General features: G+C 50.4%; 1 protein-coding gene across 5 annotated transcripts in view; it reads right to left on the bottom strand.

Annotated features, from left to right (window-relative positions):
* Positions 1-7,230: 7,230 nt before the first annotated feature.
* NFATC2 (nuclear factor of activated T cells 2) overlaps positions 7,231-17,447 on the bottom strand; it is a 181,831-nt gene continuing 171,614 nt past the window's right edge. For 3 of the 5 annotated variants that reach the window (XM_014591178.2, XM_006141262.3, XM_006141259.3), the window contains one exon: positions 7,231-10,112. Coding sequence is in view for 3 of the 5 variants with exons in the window: in XM_006141262.3 (XP_006141324.1) it covers positions 10,057-10,112 (56 nt within the window). In the remaining 2 variants the exon portion in view is untranslated. The remainder of the gene's footprint in view (positions 10,113-17,447) is intronic. The other 2 variants (XM_027775060.1, XM_006141261.3) reach the window with 1 other exon arrangement.

The raw sequence follows: 17,447 nt of genomic DNA, 5'->3' as shown, positions 1-17,447 counted from the left end.
GCCATGGGATAAGACTTAGCTTCCCAACTGCTGGAAGAAACCTCTGCAAGCCAGAGGGTGTGGGTATTGGGGTGCTGCACATATAGCCTACCTCCTGGGCCTGGGGGTGATGGGTGGTGGGCATGGGGGGAGCAAGAGGAAGATGCTGGCAGGAGCACCCCACCAGGCTCCCTGCTGGTACCTAGCACCAAGACTTGGACCACAGCCACCCCCAACCCCGCACTGCTAAGCTTTAGAACTTGGGTCATTGAAAAACATGTGGGCCTTGGCTCCAGGGCAGCCCCATCCTCTCTCTGTCTCTCTATCTCTGTGGAGCACAAGTGACCCCCGGCAATTAAAAAGAAAGAAGGTGGATACTCTGACTTCAAGGGAGATGATGACAGACAACATGGGGGTGGGGGGGATTGGCAACCTTGCAAGGAGTGGGAGATTGGTGGAAGCTGATGGAAGTGATTTTAAGACAGAATGGGGAGCAGGTGTGCTGGGAAAGGGTGGGGGGATTGGCAACCTTGCAAGGTGGTGCAGAGAGTGGGAGATTGGTGGAAGCTGATGGAAGTGATTTTAAGACAGAATGGGGAGCAGGTGTGCTGGGAAAGGGGGATACAGAGCCTGAGAAAGAACAGAAACCAGGCGAGAGTTGAAGGGGGTTGCGGTGAGCAATGTGACAAGGTAGGAGAAGTTGTGGCAGGCTCTCGTTCCGGGGGGAGAAGGCCCGGGCACTCTGAGAGGGTGAGAGGGGCATGGTGCCGAAGGTGGAGCAGGACGCCCGTTCACAGGACCCAGGACGGAGCCCAGCAGAAGGCCCCGTGGCTACGAGGCACCTGCAGACTCCTCCAGCTGCTTCCATTTTCCTCCTGAAAGTGAGAGTGGAGGACGAGGGGTGAGGAGGGAGTGAGACTGAGCTCCAGAAGAGCCGAGAGTGGACGGACAAGAAGTGGGCTCTGGTTTCCAGGCGGCGGTAGGAGCCCGCTGTCAGCCATGGGTATGAGACATGTTTCTGTTCTTCTGAGCCACTGGGGGGCAGCAGGAGGAGCAGCGCGGGTATGACGAGCGTTGGGGAGAGGGTGGTGCTCTGCTGCGGGGTGTACATCATGGGCCAGGCCCCAGGGAAAGGGTTGGAGGGTCAAGAACTATTGGAGAAGTGTTGGTTATTGGAGTCAGGTGCTCAGGGGCTAGGAGACTGTCGGAGACCTGCGCGTGCAGACCTGAGAAGACGGCGAGGCTGCAGGGTCCAGGGCAGGGTCCTCAGAGTGGTCAGGACCAGCAGCCCAGCATCACCTGGGACCTTGTCAGACGGGCACAAGTTCTGTCCTTCCCTAGGCCTGAGCTGTTGGGATGTGGCTGCATCCGGAGCCCAGGCCCGGAGCCAAGGTCTGTGTGGGAGACCCCCGCAGTGCGCCGAGGCTGCCAGGCCTTATTTACGCCCTGCAGAGGGTACATGGAACTTGGGTTCCGGCCAGGGCTGCAGGTGTGTCTGGGGAGGCCCAGATGCGGAGGCGCGTGTTAGCTGGTCGCGCCTCGCTCCACTGCAAACAACCCTAATCTTCGCCTTGTCAAACAGACTCCCTGGAGAAGTCGCATTTTACATTCGGCTTGTGAGCAGCAGCTGGCCGGCCGCCCTCCCTTTACCTGTCCCTGAGGAGCCTACTGAGTCACAGTGGCCAGCGTTTTACAGACAGGAGGGCCACAAGTGACGTGGGCTGCCAGGAAGCTGACGCTGATGCCTGGGCAGCCCCGGGATGTGGGGGGGGACAGGGTCTTTATAGCTTTCTGCTTTCTGGAAGGCAGGATCTTTCTAGAAGGCAGGCTGGGAAACAGTGCCACATAATGAGGGATGAGCACACCGAGCCATGTGGGACCCAAGAAAGGTCTCCCTTGAGTCAGTTGTTTGGTTTTTCAAAAAATGTGTCAAAGATTAGGAAACGAGGGCCTTGCCACGCATCCCAGGTGGGTCATCCGTGGGTCCGGGAGTTAGGCACGTTCGTCCACTGGTCCTGGATCCTGCGGTCTGCGTGTCTCCAGAGCCTGGAGATGTGGCATTGAACAAAGACACCATCCTCGTCCTGGTGGAGTGCATAGGTGCTGGAGGCAAGCAGCCAGCAGGCCGCTGGCAATCCCAGCAGGGCAGTTTACGTTCACTGTCTCGCGTGTGCACGTGACTGGAGAGTGGGGATGACCCGGCGGCCTCCAGGGCACAGTCCTCCAAAGTCCTCTGAGGACGAGATGTTCACCCGGAGGCCTGAGAAGGAGATGGCTGGCTCCACAGAGCTCTGGGCTCAGAGCATCTCAGGTGTCGGGAAAGCAGAGAGGGAGGTGGCAGGCGGTGTGGTCTGAGCAAGGGATTGCAGAGAAGGCTTGCAGCCCGGAGGTGAGTGTGGCAGGAGGCAGCAGAGCGTTCCTGAGCACCCTGCCCGGAATGTATTGGGGAAGCCATGGAGGACTTCGAGTAGCGGCAGTTAGGGCCTGCGGCTTCTCTAGGCTATGCTGGCTGCTGAGTGGGCAGGGAGGGTGGGAATGCATGAGGATAGTTCTTGCTCTGTCATCCAGGCAAGGTGAGGGCCACTCAGTGGGAATGCAGACACGAGATGTGACAGGTTCGGGGGTGAGCCCAGCAATCAGGATGGCTGATGGGCAAGGAAATGGGGACAGCGTGAGGTTGGGGTTACTCCCAGGCTGTGGTCGGAGCAACAGCTTAGGTGATGTGCCCTGAGGTGATGGGGAAGGGAGGGCATGGAGAGGGGGTGTCAGGAAATCTGGGGTGTGTGAGCCAGAAGTGCCTCATGGCTGTCTACGGGAATCCCACAGAGTGTTGTGTTTTCAAGTCTGGGGGGTTGCGCTGTGCCGAGATTATCCTCAAGGACTGCCCCAATGGCATTAGGCATTCCAAAGATACTCCGTGTTGCTTTGAGAGTCAGCAGAATTTGTGAGGACACATCGGGGGGTTTATACAAGGCTGCGGTCTCCCTCTTCCACCCTAAGAAAAGTTCAGGACCACGGGTGCAAAAGTGCAGCCCTCAGGAGAGAGGTTGGACGGCCATCCTTTGTCTTGAGTCCTGGGCAGACTTCCAGAGCTGACATTTGAGTACATCAAGAATTCTAGGACGAGGGAACCAGCAGTTGGCATAATGGCTATGTTGCTGGACTCCCATGTAGTCAACTGCGATTTGAGTCCCGGACCCAGTGGCTTAAACTCATGCCAGGTGCATGTGCATGTGTGCCCAAGATCCCGAGAGGAAAATGGAGGAGAAGGGATTGCAGCGTGGCTATTCCCCCATGGGGGGTGATTTCTCGCTTTCTGTCTCTGTCTTTCTGGCTAGTGCACGCACCCTATAGCAAAACCCTCTCCAAAGAAAAGAGAGAATTCTAAGACAGGGTTTCTGTCCCCTCGGGGGTAACCCCACGTTAGGCCATTTACCAAACTCAATTTCTGAATTTTACTAGGAGGATGGGGGAGAGACCGTCTGTAGAAAGTCAGGTCGAACTTCGTTCATCTCCGTACCACAAAATGTCATGAGGTTTATAGCAAGCGTGTCCCCTGTACCTCACCGTGGCCATCGGGCTGCCTCAAACAAACGAAATGACTTCACTTTCATTTCTTAAAGGTCTCTGTGGCTTGCTACCTCCTTGTCCTCAGTCTCATTTTATTTTCAACCTGGTCCTGCTAAGAAGCCAGTCCCCTCTTGACTTCTGACCTGAAGGGGGCATAGGAGCCGGCTCCTGTCTCCCCGCGTTGCTGAATGCCCATGTTACTACCTAGAGTTCTGCTGCTCCTGCCTGGGTTGCAACAGCATGGCCACTGCACGAGCAAGCAGAGCTTCCAGATCTGCAGTCACTCAGCTTGTCCCAGGGTCTGTTTCCATTTTTGTTTCAGGATTTGAAAATGGAATAACTCCAGTTTCTGGCTTTTCTGATCTATTGGATCACCAGAAAATTCATGATGCAATCGTGCACAGAAAAGCACTGAACATAGGCCATGATTTTCTGATGACCCAATAGTTAGAAAATTCCAGCTGTAGTGTCAGAATTCTCAATATTTTCTTCCAGAAATGGGGATAATGAGGTCCCCAAACAACTCACTGATGAGCCCTGGGTGACTGTGAGATGTTTGTCCAGCGATGGGTATGAGAGCCGTAGTTCATCTTTACTGAGTGCTCGAGACCTGTGAGGTGGTGACTCCTGTCCTGTTTACACTGGGGAAACTGAGGCACACGTCAAATTTGTGTTCACCATGGGTGGCTCACATACGCACGTAGAACGTAGACTTTTTTTGAATGACTGTATAGTTCTACCCTTGTCTTCTGCTTTATTAGGATGGTTCAAGCTTTCTGTTCAGGAGAGGCGGTGTAAGGGTTTCAGATGGTGCATTGATGACAAGAAAAACAGTTACACATATCTACGACAAACATCTCAAGAGGGCAGTGTCACTCCTAGAGTGTGTGGCCCTGAGCAGATTTTTTTTTTTTTTTCAGGGCTTCTGCTTACAAAAGCAGTTCGAGTCATTCTCAGGTCAGCCTGTTAGACCATTCTGGTAGCCCATATCATGATCCCACAAAGATAAAAGTACTACACCAGCTTCAGGGGCCATCCCACCAGGACGCTTGTCTAGAAACTGGGCCGCATTTAGAGGCCTGGGTGTGATGCGGGCAGTGGGGACTGGCTGGTCTCAGCCACCAGAGGGAGCAACTAAGCACATTGCAAGGCAGGTGCTGCCAGGGACCAGGATCCAGTCTGGGTTTGGGAAACCTGCCCATGTGTACTTCTGGCTTCCAAGCACAGGAGGGGTACTAGAAACTTCCCAGGAAGACATTGCAAGCTCAGGGCTGCGGCTTGGGACAGGGGCCCCATTTCCCTGAAGTTTAAGGGTAATACTGAGAGGTGAGGTGGGAGGAAGGTTGAACAGTATTACTATAATCTCGGTCTATCTTAATTACTTCCGAACCTCTTATGTGCTTCAGCTACAGTGGGTGACAGTCCGTTGTAAGGAGGAAGTGGCTGGAAAGTTCCAATACTTATATCATCTAATTCTGCTGGTGGATTTGATGGTGAATGGTACTCTCCACTTTTTGTTTCGGGGTCTTGTTTTGCTTTATCTTGGAGTTCTGTGGGATGTTCAGAGAGGAGTGCTTTTGCCTTCCAAGTGCATGGCTGAGCCCAGTGGCTGCAAATGCTCTTGGGCCCTCCGAAAGCTGGTGTAAGGTGGACATCATAATCTGCTTGACCAAGATGCCACCTCAAAAGAGGTCTAGAAGCACCGGTTACAGCAGAGCTGTGTTGGGAAGAATCAGACAAACCATTTGCCTTTGCAGCTCTGTCCCTTTGGGCAAGAATCTTCTGAGACCCAGAGCTACTTGTAAGACGGGATGGCGCCTACCTCCTTAGGGCCGAGAGGAGGGATAACATACACACAGAACATGTCCACAAAGTGTTCCTTGCTGCATGAACCCAAAGTGTAACGGGGATGTTTGCTCTGGAGAAGAAAAGATAGACCAAATAGCCGTTGCTTTCAACTATTTTATTGCTAAACTATCATAATACAAGCTGTATAAAAATACTTTACATATAGCAAAAATAAACTACATTAAACTGCAGATTAAAAACTTTTTGCATAGGAATGTGATGTATTCAAATTCCTTTAACAGATTTTCCAAACCTAAGTCTTCCAGCACCACCCCATGGGAGAGACGTCTATTTGTTGGAGCATTGTATTAGGACTCTTGACCTGTTCTCTCCTCTGAGGGTTGTAGAGGCAACAGGGGTGAGTGAGCTTCTTTGACAAGAAGTCCTGGATGTGAAGCTTATGGTCCCATCAGCCTTAGTCTCAGTCTGTCTAGGCCAATCCAAATGCTGGAAGCACCTGCTCTAATGGAAACAACACCATGTGCACCCATGCCCCCCAGACCCTGACCCGGGTGGAGGACTTCATGTCCACTGATGCCTGTCTGCCGTTGATACTTGTCTCCTGCTCTCGGGACTCCCCCTCACTTTCAGAGGGGCTTGCTTAGGGAGCACCATTCACCAACCTCCAGGAACGTCTGTTTTTAAACAAACCAAGTTAAGTCAACAAGGTAAGTGGCTTTGTCTGAAGGCACTTAGGAAAGTGGAGGGAAATTGGTGTTTGCAATCACTGTTTTATGTGATCCTTTTCCTTAAGCTTTTTGTTGGAATGTAGGAAAACTCTGCTCATGCAACTGGCTAGCTTGACTCTATGAGCCTTAATGCCCAGGTCCCAATCTTGAGAGACCCAAGGTCAAAATATGTTGGGTCCCTGCTAAAGGATTGTCCCTCCAGAAGAGGAGTTGGGGAAAAGTTACCCCAGCCTGTCAAGAACGTCACCACTCCTGTGCCTCTTGTAAACGTGAAACGAATAGTTATTAGGCAGACTCCTGACATTTTTTTTTCAATTCTGAACAATAGAAAGCACTTGGAAAGTATTTTTATTTTTACATGAAAATAAACAAATGCAGTCTCATTTCAGTCCAGGATGACAATTAGAACACACTACCTTCCGATCTGCCTAAATCTGACAGCTTCCAGCCTGTCCAAAGCTGGCTTGTATAGACAGATGTCTTGGCTACTGGATATAAACAAGAAATGCAATATAGTTCTTGGAAGGAATCAACTCAATTCATTCTTGGCTGTCTCCATGCTATAAAACTATGGATATCCTTTGGATAATGCATTTGGGGGGGTTGTCTACCAGGATTTAAAGTTGATAAGCTCTGGAAATGTTAGCCTACATGTAGGATTCTATGAAAATGACCTTTTAAAAAAAATCTCATTACAACATTACCAGTTTTATTGTTGCTTTAAATAAAAATCACCTATTGATCACTTGTTGTGGGGGGGATATAGACACTTTGCAATAGGATTTTCCACAACAAGATTCAGGCTCAGGACTGAAGGAGGTTAGCATCATTCTTAAGCAACAAAATGAGGGTTCTTCTCTCTACAAGGCCACCTCCTCCTCCTCTTCCTACTCTTCCTGAGATGCCTTTTTCTAGTAGATGGGTGACAGCTAACAAGCTCTGAGGTGGGCTGGGATTTTTTTGGTTTGGGGGTTGTTAGTTCTTAGGAACAATTAACAAATTTTTAAAGAATACATCATTTCTCTTAAGAAAAAAAAAACATATATGTAAAAAGAGACACTTAAAAAGATTTCTGACCATTTATAAATATTTTCTAATTCCAACAGGGGTGTAATATTTGGAGGACAGATAAAAAGCATAAAAATACAGGTAGGAAAATAAAATTTAATAACATACTAATGAATTTGGATTGCTATGTATATTATTAAGCAGCAGTATTTTTGTACAATAAGGAAGACTGTCAGACTTTGGAAATACACTACATTCAGCAACACGGTCAATCTGTCAGAGCGCACCTATTTACATGAACTTGGATGTAGCAAGTGCAAACCTTGACTTAACTAGATCCCTTTAACACACGTACAACACATCCACCTTTATCTTTCAGAAACCCCTACTTCCTTCTCTTAAAGTATCTTATTGCCTCTTCCCATACTGAAAATATCTCATGAGCAGTTACTCTTGGCAAAGTTTCCTCTTGGCATTGGTAACTGACAAAACTTTCTTGAGAGTCATTCTGTTCCTAGTATACTTTCTCTTGTCTGTTCATGATTCAAAGCTAGTGCTTCTCTTTTTCTTTCCCTTGCTATTTAGGATAGCTTTTCATGAAAGGGCTTCCTAAAGTATCCAGCTAAGATGTCTCAGAATAAGGGCTTCCTACAATATCCAGCTAAGATGTCTCAGAATAAGAGGGGTTTGTGCATGTAATTATACATACACACACATTCATATATACATTCAGGAGTTTGAGCTACTGGGAGGCCCTCTTTGCTAAAACGGTTAGAAGATGGACGGAAAATGCATTAGTCCTTTTTCACCCCGTGGACAAGGAAGCGGAGCTACTCTGCTACAATGGCAGGAAGGCACTTGGGCAAAACATTCAGATAACTGAGGAAAGGCCAAATCCCCTGATGTGCAAAAAATGGCTTCTAGCCAGACTGAGTGAGAACAAATCACTCACAGACACGCTTCACTTAGATATGCTGAACTCTTCGCCGGTAAAGTCAACACTGCTGGACAGAAAAGTCTTTAGGTAAAGCTGCTAATAGAAGGAAGTTTCTTTGTTAATGAGGAAGTTTCTAGCATCCCAGAAGCTCTGCGTTGGCGGTCAACTTCTTACTGGCATTCCATTTGTTTCAAAGAGAATTTTGCTGAAGTCTGTGCCTGCAGTGAGTGGATAAAAGGCCCCTGTTGTAAAGGGGAAATCGATGCTAGGCAGTAACTAGAAGGTTACATACATGTGGGCGCACAGACCCAAATCTGAGCACTCTGGCTTCCATCCGGAGCGCCAAACACACCTGGTCCTGCTCTCAGGAAGGTTTGACCTTTGCATAACCCTGACGAGAAAACCAGGTCTCGGACCGCCCACAGTGGGCATTTAACAGCCATGACTCTTTCTTGGGGCTCAGGCCTAGCAGACTAGACTGAGAAATCCTTATAGGGACAGTCTTTTCATGAGTACTGGAGTAAGAAAATCTCCACTTTGCTGTTGATTGCTAGGGAAACAAGTAAAAGGCTAAAAATGAATTCCCAGCATGTCCTGGGGTGTCCACAAGAAAGATAAATAGAAACAGTCGGTGCGATTAGAACTCCCCTGTCAAGAACTTTGAGGGTTTTGTTTGCAAAAATTGCACCAATTGGGGAAAAAAGACTATTGAGGGCATGGGTGTTCTTACTCCTAGAGAGGAACAGCTGGGAGAAATCAGAGCTAACACACCACTGGGCTGAGCAAGGCTCAAACTCAGGCTGGAGTGCTTAGATGGGTGTCTGGGAGGACACTCTGCTGATGCAGAGAGAGGTCTGCAGGGCCAATGTTGAGGCCAGGGAAGTTCAGATGAGTTCCGGTAAAAATGACCAGTGAACTTCGGGGCCAAATCCTGGGTTTTGCAGACCCACTTTGGCTGAGGCAGAGAGCTTAGGGAATTCAGCCCCTTTTCTCTGCACTGGTGGAAACTCATTTACAGAAGCATTTAGGTTGCTTTACTTAACAAAAATACCTGCATTTGGGGGGAAGTTGCTTTAGCCCTCTGGTATTCCTCCTCACAATTCAATGCATATGTTTGAAAGTCTTCTTAACTCTGTTAGGAGAGGCAGGAAGCAGGCACCTTGCAGAGCTGCTGCTGGAGTGTGCTGTGAACAGGCAGCTGCTCTGGAGCCTGGGCCACCCTCCCACCTAGGGAGACTGCATCAGCACCGGCCTCAGCCGCGGCTGCCGGGGGAGATGGCAGATGGTCACAAGGGCTCGACTTTAGCCCTCTTCATCAGCTTTTTGAAGCAGAGAAAAAGGAGACTTAGCATCACACACATGTGCACACGTCATGACTTAACACGGAAAAGTTTTAACAGGTGATCTTGTCTAGGCAGGACAGTTTTGTTTTGGAATGAAAAAAAAAAAATAGAAAATAAAGCATTTAGCAGTGGCCCAGCCAGGCGAGCCCTAAGGACGATGGTTCAGTTTCTGGCCCTGCCAACGAGGTCCTGGGCGACTTCAGCCTGTAAGCAGGGTCTTCCAGGCTACAGTCCTTTGGTCGCTCTGTCTGAGAACTCCTTTCCTTCAAAAGGTACAGGAGCTGTAGTTGTGACCTGGAAAAACGAATGCAAGGGCTGGGGTTTAATCTCGGTGCCAACCTCTTCTGTCCCCCAGCCCGTCCCCCGAGCTCGTCACTCGGTTCTCAGCGGCACGCCAGCGTCCTGTCTTGTTGAGAATGTGGTTTTGGTCAGCAGGCACTTAATATTCAGAGGGACAGCACTGAGATCAACCGGAATGCTCTTTGGGATTTAAAACCAAAATGAAAGGAGGAGCGTCCTCTCTGGTGCGGACAGAGAGGTGCGCGCTCCTTAATCGAGGGTCAGCTTTACGCCTGGTGTGGACTCCGGGCTGGGAGACGAGCAGTAAAGGAGACAGAGGTGAGGGGCAGGAGGAAGCTCCGAGGGGTCGGGTACGGAAGGTGTCTTGCTATAATGGCTTCTTCTACGTCTGATTTCTGGTAGGAGGTCCTGAAAACTCCTTCCTGATAATTTCATTGACTACAAAAGAGGGGGAGAGAGAGAGAGAGAAGAGGAGCGAGTGAGCGGGCACGGAAAACACGCATCGGTCAGCTTTCTAGCACCGCAGGCGCCGTTTAAAATACACGTCTTTGTTCTTCGTATGTAACTTTTTACTGTAAGAAATGCCTTGCGTTGTAGGTTTTTTTTCTGGACAGTATTACTTGATTACAGACCTGTTTGTGAAAATCATTCAAATGGGAACTTTTTTTTTCAATCTTTGGCAGAAATGGGTTTTGGGCAGCTTGGTATGTGTCAAATAACTTCCTCCCCTTCTGGATTTTACTGACCGCACTCACGGCTCTGTGGTGTAGGAAACTACCTTCGTTATTACGATGCCCAGAAAACACCTATCGCAAAGGGGGGGGAGTCTTCCAAAAGTTCATGGAAAATGTGTACTATGAAGGGCAACACCAAAATCAACTTGCATGTTTAATTCCATCCTCCCACAAACTCATACATGATTAGGTCTGACAAAACACAGTTCTTCCTCATTCATAAAATGCACAGTTCTCCAAAGAGACGCCTTTAAAAAGAAAGCAAATAGAAATACCATAAAGATTGCAATTTAAATATAATTGCTTTTTTTTTTTTTTTGGCACAATCATGAAATTTTCCCCCACTGGGAAAGTATCACGTGTCTTCAGAACTAGGAAGGCCCCCTCGAGAGAGCAGAGAGAGGCTCTGGGAAGCCCAGCCACTTTTCTTCCCCCGGCTGCTACACCAAAAGTACTCGCGGGGTTCCTAGCGGGGCAATGCCAACCACTTCGCTAAGGCCCTGGTTACTAGAATCAGTCTGGGAGATTTTAGAACAGCAGGTCTTACAAAAAGCCTTCCTTCAGTATTCTTTGAAATAAGTTACGACCCCTGGCAGCCCACACACCTTGGCATTCCCGAAGGTGCGCATTCCCTAAGGTGCATGTTAACTTTAGGTTTTGCACCTGGTTGATGCTCTCTGGTCCTGGGGTAAAGGGGAGAGGAGGCAGATCCCTTTGGCGGGTCCCATCAAAGGCAGGTGAACCTCCCCTTTCCTTGTTCTGACACTGAATTCTTCCCCCAACCTCTGCATCCTCGCTTCTCATCCTGGCTTTATCCTAAAGTTAGAGTGATGGAAAGGGGCAGTGAGGGCTGAGTGTATAAGAGCCGAGGGAACTAGCGGTTAGTATAATGGCTATGTCACTGGACTCCCACATAGTCGACCGCAGTTCACGTCCCGGACCTGGTGGCTTAAAACTCACTCCGGGAGCATGTGCGTGTGTGCCCAAGATCCCGAGAGGAGAACGAAGGGAAAGGGTTTGCAGTGTGACCATCCCCTCTGGGGGGGTGATTTCTCGCTTTCTGTCTCTATGTCTCTCTCTGTCTGGCTGGCAAGTAGCGAAAATCTCTCTCAAAAAAAAAAAAAAAAAAAAGCCACCCAAAGTCTCCCCCTGTTCAAGTTGGGCCCTCGCAGGTCTTGGGTGCTTTTCTCGTGAACAGCCCCTGCCTGGAGTGTTGGGGACCTCCCTAACCACAGGGCAAGGGGTCCCAGCAGGTTTAAAGAGCTGGATTCACTGGACTTGACTTCGGCTCCCTCCCTAACCAGCTGTGCGACTTGACCACTCTGGGCCTCAGTTTCTCAGCGGCACGTGGACCTTTTAGGGCTGCTTTGAGGATGTGAGGCAGTAAGATCTGCACGGCGCCTGGCGGGGACGCTCCGTGCTGTCAGCCATGCTAGTCAACACTTGGCGTCAGACTCTTAGCTCAGTGCTTGCTTCGAACCAGCAGACTTTTGTTTCGTGCCAGAAAGTCAGGAACACCTCCGTACTTTCCAGGTGCATGCTGAAAACACGTGCAAGGTGAAGTCAAGCGTCCCAGTTCCAAAGCCAGACAGCCAGGGTTAGAAGCCCCCTGCACTGCTTCCGTGCTCAGCAAACCTTGCCTTAGTGACATAACCATTCTGTAAACTGTGTCGAAAATACCACCTACCTCGTCGGTCATGGAGAAACTTGAATGAGATCATACAAGTGAAGACGTGATCCCAGTGCCCAATGTATGCAGGTGTCGGTTTGTCTAAGTTTGTATGTATCAGATTATGATGTAGTTAATGGATGAAAACACATGCATTCCAATAGCAACCATTTCCAAAGTGTAGAAATGAATCCATTAATGGGAACTCAGAGGAAGAGGTCAGATCTTCAGCACTAACTGAACCTACTGAGTACCAGGGACCAGTGCAGCCCCAGGGGCCCTAAACTAGAAGTCAAAGGAAGCCCCAGCCCCAGCCCTCCGTGATCCCTGCCAGGGCTTAGTAAGCTGACGGTGCTCTGCGGGGCAGATACAGAGAAAGCAGAATGCCAGGGAAGACAGGGTCAGGGCAGCTTCATGCGAAGCTTTTCAAAGCCCGGATTCTGAAGGGCTTCCTGTTTTCTCAACCTAGGAAATGAGAGAGGTCGATCTTCAATGGAAACTTTCCACAGTCCCAGCTCCCTAAAAGTAGCCGGTAGGCAGAGCTTTTGATACCCCAGCCCTCACTAAAGGGTGGGTTCCTTTCTCTTCTCAGAACCCAGAATTGGGGCCCGGTTAGTGGATGGGAGGTGGGATTTTCAAGTAGGCAGAAGTGGTTTTTCCCTCCCTTCGAATGAAAACGCTCCATTTTCTGAAAGCTCCCCTCAGGTAGAAACAATGGTCATGTCTGGAAAATTCAGCCAACGCCGTCCACTTAGACCTCCTTGCCGCTGGGGGTGGCGAGGTGGCCTGAAGCTCAAACCCCACTGACACTTCTCACTGCAGAAACTTTCTCTTCCTGAAACTTCAGTGCTTGCTTCCCTGGTTATGAACAAAAAGAAACTTCTAGAACAGAAATGCCAGCTGGGCAGAGGTGACTGAATGGAGTTGGGTTCCCAACTCCAAGTTGTGGGGGGGGTGGTCTCTGCTCATGGACTCCATCCAGACTCACCCCCTGCCTGCAGGGAGGGCCCACGTTTGCAGACTCGAAGACTTGGGTGAAGGGGAGGAGCCCCTGCTTTCAGAAACAAGCCCATGGTGCCCACTGTGGTGTTGCTCCCTTCTCTCGTCCCCTTTAGGGGAGGGGCTGCCCCCGCTCAGCCTGGCCACTCCCTTCTCCTTAGGTCCTGTGTGGCCTCCTCACTCTGCCCTTTATGTGTGTAAGGTCTCCCTAGCCAAAACCCTGCTCTGGGTCTGTCCTCCTGCTGCCCCGAGCCCCCCAGAGACCCCATGCCCTGCACTCCAACCACATTCCCATGTTTTTCTTTGTGCATCACACTGTTCAAGTCTCCCTGCAAAGCATTGCAGTGGCCACCCACCCACCAGTGCTTGGTCCCCTTCCCTCTCCTGTGGGTTAGTTCCTGGCAGTTCGCTGTCTAGGGCCCCCTTTCTGCTCTCTGTTCCCCTCCATACTCCTGGCCCTGAGATAGTGCCTCACAAACATGTCCTAGTGAGCGACCAGAACCTTCTGGTCACACTGTCAGCACTGGGCTCGGCCCAAGGCTGACTCTGAGCTCTGCGCCACCCTCCAGGACCTTTGCCATCAGTTTCTCCTTCATCCAGCAGGAGTCTGAGCACTACCCTGTGCCAGCCCCTTTCCTTCTTCCCAGGTCGGGCCACATCCAGGTCTCCAAGGTCCCCTTGTCTAAACCCAGCACCTCTTCCAGGAAGCCACCCCCAAATCCTGCCATGGAACCCTCACTCCCTCTGGAAGCAAGCACCCCACTGTATCTGCCTAGCAGCTAAGGTGCTAATTTATGCATGCACCTTAGCCCACCACAGGACTGGCACTGTCGGCTTAGGTCACATGGTTGAGGGCGGCTGATACTCTCATCACCTGGGGGTGGAGGGTGGCCGGGCTGCTGTGTCGGGAGCCTTCCTCTCTACAAAGTGCAGAGCACCAGCCTAACCACATGCCGCTTGGCCTCACCCTGCTCTTAACCAAGCATGGCCTGCCCTCGCCTTTTCATGACTTCATGCAAAAGACCCTGAGGTCCCCAGAGAAAGGCAATGAAGAGTGCACTTCACAGTAAAGGTTCTTGCCAGTCGTGTGGACCGTACAGCGTCTGGATGAACAAAATGGGGCCTGGGTTCGAATTCCAATCGCCTTCACCAGCCAGCGACTCCCTGGCTCTGTTTCCCTGCCCGTAAGGAGCGTGTGAGAACTAGCACTGCACGGCGGGCGCCCAGCCCTGTGCAGCCCCAGCACACAGCCTGAGAAAGCAGCGCTTTGTCGGAACAGAACTAAGGCCAGCGGCAGTCAGTCTGCCCCGACACTCTGAGAGGGCGGTGCCTGCTGGAAAGACCATGCGGGATGTGTCCGCAAGCTCAGGCTGAGGCTGCAGCCAGAAAAGGAAAGAGGGACACATTTGAAGTATATGAAAATGACATACTTTCAAAACGCCAGAAAAGAAATACGATGCAATAGTCCCAACATCGATAACAAAGTCACTTATACAGAAAGAGAAATAATAACTCAAGAAGAAGACAGGAAGGGACTTCAAAAAGTTCGTGGTATAATGGGATTAAAGTATGAACTGATTTCGGTGCAAAAAACCTGGAAATCCATGCATTTTTTTTTTGTCAGAATACACATTTTCCATGAACTTTTTGCAGACCTCCTTGTAAATATTCTAATAAAAATGGCTGTGGATATAAAAAGAGGCTATACCAGGGATTGACAACCTTTTTCTGTGAAGGTCCTGACGGTGTTTTCAGTTTGTTGGGCTGTGCAGGCTCTCTGACCGTCTACCATCGTAACAGGAAAACAGTCACAGGCAATATATAAGCAAATGGGTGTGGGCATGTTTCAATAAAACTTTATTTACCCAAACAGGCAGGGGGCCAGATTCGGCCCACAAGCTGTCGTTTGCCAACCCCTAGGAGATGCCAACAGCATATGAGAAAAGGAAAGCAGGGTGTTCTTTTCCTAGTTTAGGGAGTAGTAATCCCGGAGGGCCAAAGGCTCTTCAGAGTGTAATTCTAGCACGCACTCCTGGATCGAGTTACCAGTAAATTTCTAAAAAGTGTAGCTGATTTCTGCTGGCATCCCACCCTGCCCTAGCAATGTTCTGACTTGCCTGCTTGCAAGCCCAGACACCGCATACTGCTTCTCTCCTTTATGGGCGCTCAGAGGTTCTCAAACTTCAACTTGCAAAAAGACTAGCAGCTCTAGGGTAGGGTGATGGAAGGGTGACCAAGGGTGGTTTTGACACAGGCTCTTTCTCCTAGCTGCTCAGTCTGGAACTTGATCCCCTAAGAAAAGTGCAGGCCCTGTCCTGCCTCGCTCCAAGTCTCCAGCAAGTTTTCTAAAGCTCGTTAGTCCACATCAGTGTCCGTGAGAGCCTGGGCCCGGCCGCAAAGGCCACAGCCAGAAAGACACCCTTCAAGCCTGAAGGAGAATTGGGGAGGCTGGGCTCTCAGGGCCAGATCAGAGGGCCCTGAGAGCCCAGAGGGGCACGAGGCACACTCCCCACCCTACAGAGCCTACTCAGTTCCCTCCCAAGACCCTGCGCTCACCTGGAAGCAGGAAAGGCAAGAAGAAGACAGGAAGGGACTTCAAAAAGTTCGTGGTATAATGGGATTAAAGTATGAACTGATTTCGGTGCAAAAAACCTGGAAATCCATGCATTTTTTTTTTTTGTCAGAATACACATTTTCCATGAACTTTTTGCAGACCTCCTTGTAAATATTCTAATAAAAATGGCTGTGGATATAAAAAGAGGCTATACCAGGGATTGACAACCTTTTTCTGTGAAGGTCCTGACGGTGTTTTCAGTTTGTTGGGCTGTGCAGGCTCTCTGACCGTCTACCATCGTAACAGGAAAACAGTCACAGGCAATATATAAGCAAATGGGTGTGGGCATGTTTCAATAAAACTTTATTTACCCAAACAGGCAGGGGGCCAGATTCGGCCCACAAGCTGTCGTTTGCCAACCCCTAGGAGATGCCAACAGCATATGAGAAAAGGAAAGCAGGGTGTTCTTTTCCTAGTTTAGGGAGTAGTAATCCCGGAGGGCCAAAGGCTCTTCAGAGTGTAATTCTAGCACGCACTCCTGGATCGAGTTACCAGTAAATTTCTAAAAAGTGTAGCTGATTTCTGCTGGCATCCCACCCTGCCCTAGCAATGTTCTGACTTGCCTGCTTGCAAGCCCAGACACCGCATACTGCTTCTCTCCTTTATGGGCGCTCAGAGGTTCTCAAACTTCAACTTGCAAAAAGACTAGCAGCTCTAGGGTAGGGTGATGGAAGGGTGACCAAGGGTGGTTTTGACACAGGCTCTTTCTCCTAGCTGCTCAGTCTGGAACTTGATCCCCTAAGAAAAGTGCAGGCCCTGTCCTGCCTCGCTCCAAGTCTCCAGCAAGTTTTCTAAAGCTCGTTAGTCCACATCAGTGTCCGTGAGAGCCTGGGCCCGGCCGCAAAGGCCACAGCCAGAAAGACACCCTTCAAGCCTGAAGGAGAATTGGGGAGGCTGGGCTCTCAGGGCCAGATCAGAGGGCCCTGAGAGCCCAGAGGGGCACGAGGCACACTCCCCACCCTACAGAGCCTACTCAGTTCCCTCCCAAGACCCTGCGCTCACCTGGAAGCAGGAAAGGGTTCTCTGTGAGCTGCTCTGGGGGGAGCTCCTAAAGGCTGGGAGAGCACTCCAAACCTTACACTCTGGCCCAATGACCAGGCCTGCTTTTCCGGGGGTGAGCAGGAAGGGGCTAAGGAGAAAGGCCTGCTGCCCAGAGCCTTCCCTGTGACTTTCCCCCCATGTTCTGCTTTTGGCTTGCCTAGTGCCTTCCCACATCTCTGAATGTTCTGGGGTCCCTGGGAACATCTGCAAAGCACTTCAAGAGGCCCAGGGAGAACACCCTCGATAGGACTGCAGCCCACAGCGGAGGGGGATCTGAAGGGCGATGTGCAGGTCCGAGCTGGTGCTGCCATGACCTGGGGTGGTGGGGGCCGAGCTGCAGGTCTGGGTCATCTGGCTTGACAAAGCAAGTTGAAAGGCACTGCGCTTGGACAGCTTCCCTAAGCGCCTACCCTCTCAGCATTGATGGTCACATGCATTTTATCTTCCTGGTCCCTCAGCTTCAAACCCTTCAAACCTTAGTGGGCTAAGGTGCATGCAGCCAGTGTTTTCCTGCAGGCATGTTTGAGGGAGGGCGCGTGATCTTTGAGACAGGGTCTTGATCTGTCACTATCCTCCCATCTCAGCCTCCCAAATGGCTGAAGACATAGGCATGCACCACTGTACCCAGCTTTATAAGGCGGGCTGGGAATCGAACCTGGGCCTCCCATGTGGCCTTGGCTGGCCCAGCAGCAGCAACCACCACATTCTCCCTCTCC

This window comes from Tupaia chinensis, unplaced genomic scaffold, assembly GCF_000334495.1.
Source record: "Tupaia chinensis unplaced genomic scaffold, TupChi_1.0 Scaffold000049_1, whole genome shotgun sequence".
Classification (NCBI taxonomy): domain Eukaryota; kingdom Metazoa; phylum Chordata; class Mammalia; order Scandentia; family Tupaiidae; genus Tupaia; species Tupaia belangeri.
The sequence above is the reverse complement of the archived record's forward strand: the minus strand, read 5'-3'. Positions and strand labels throughout refer to the sequence as shown.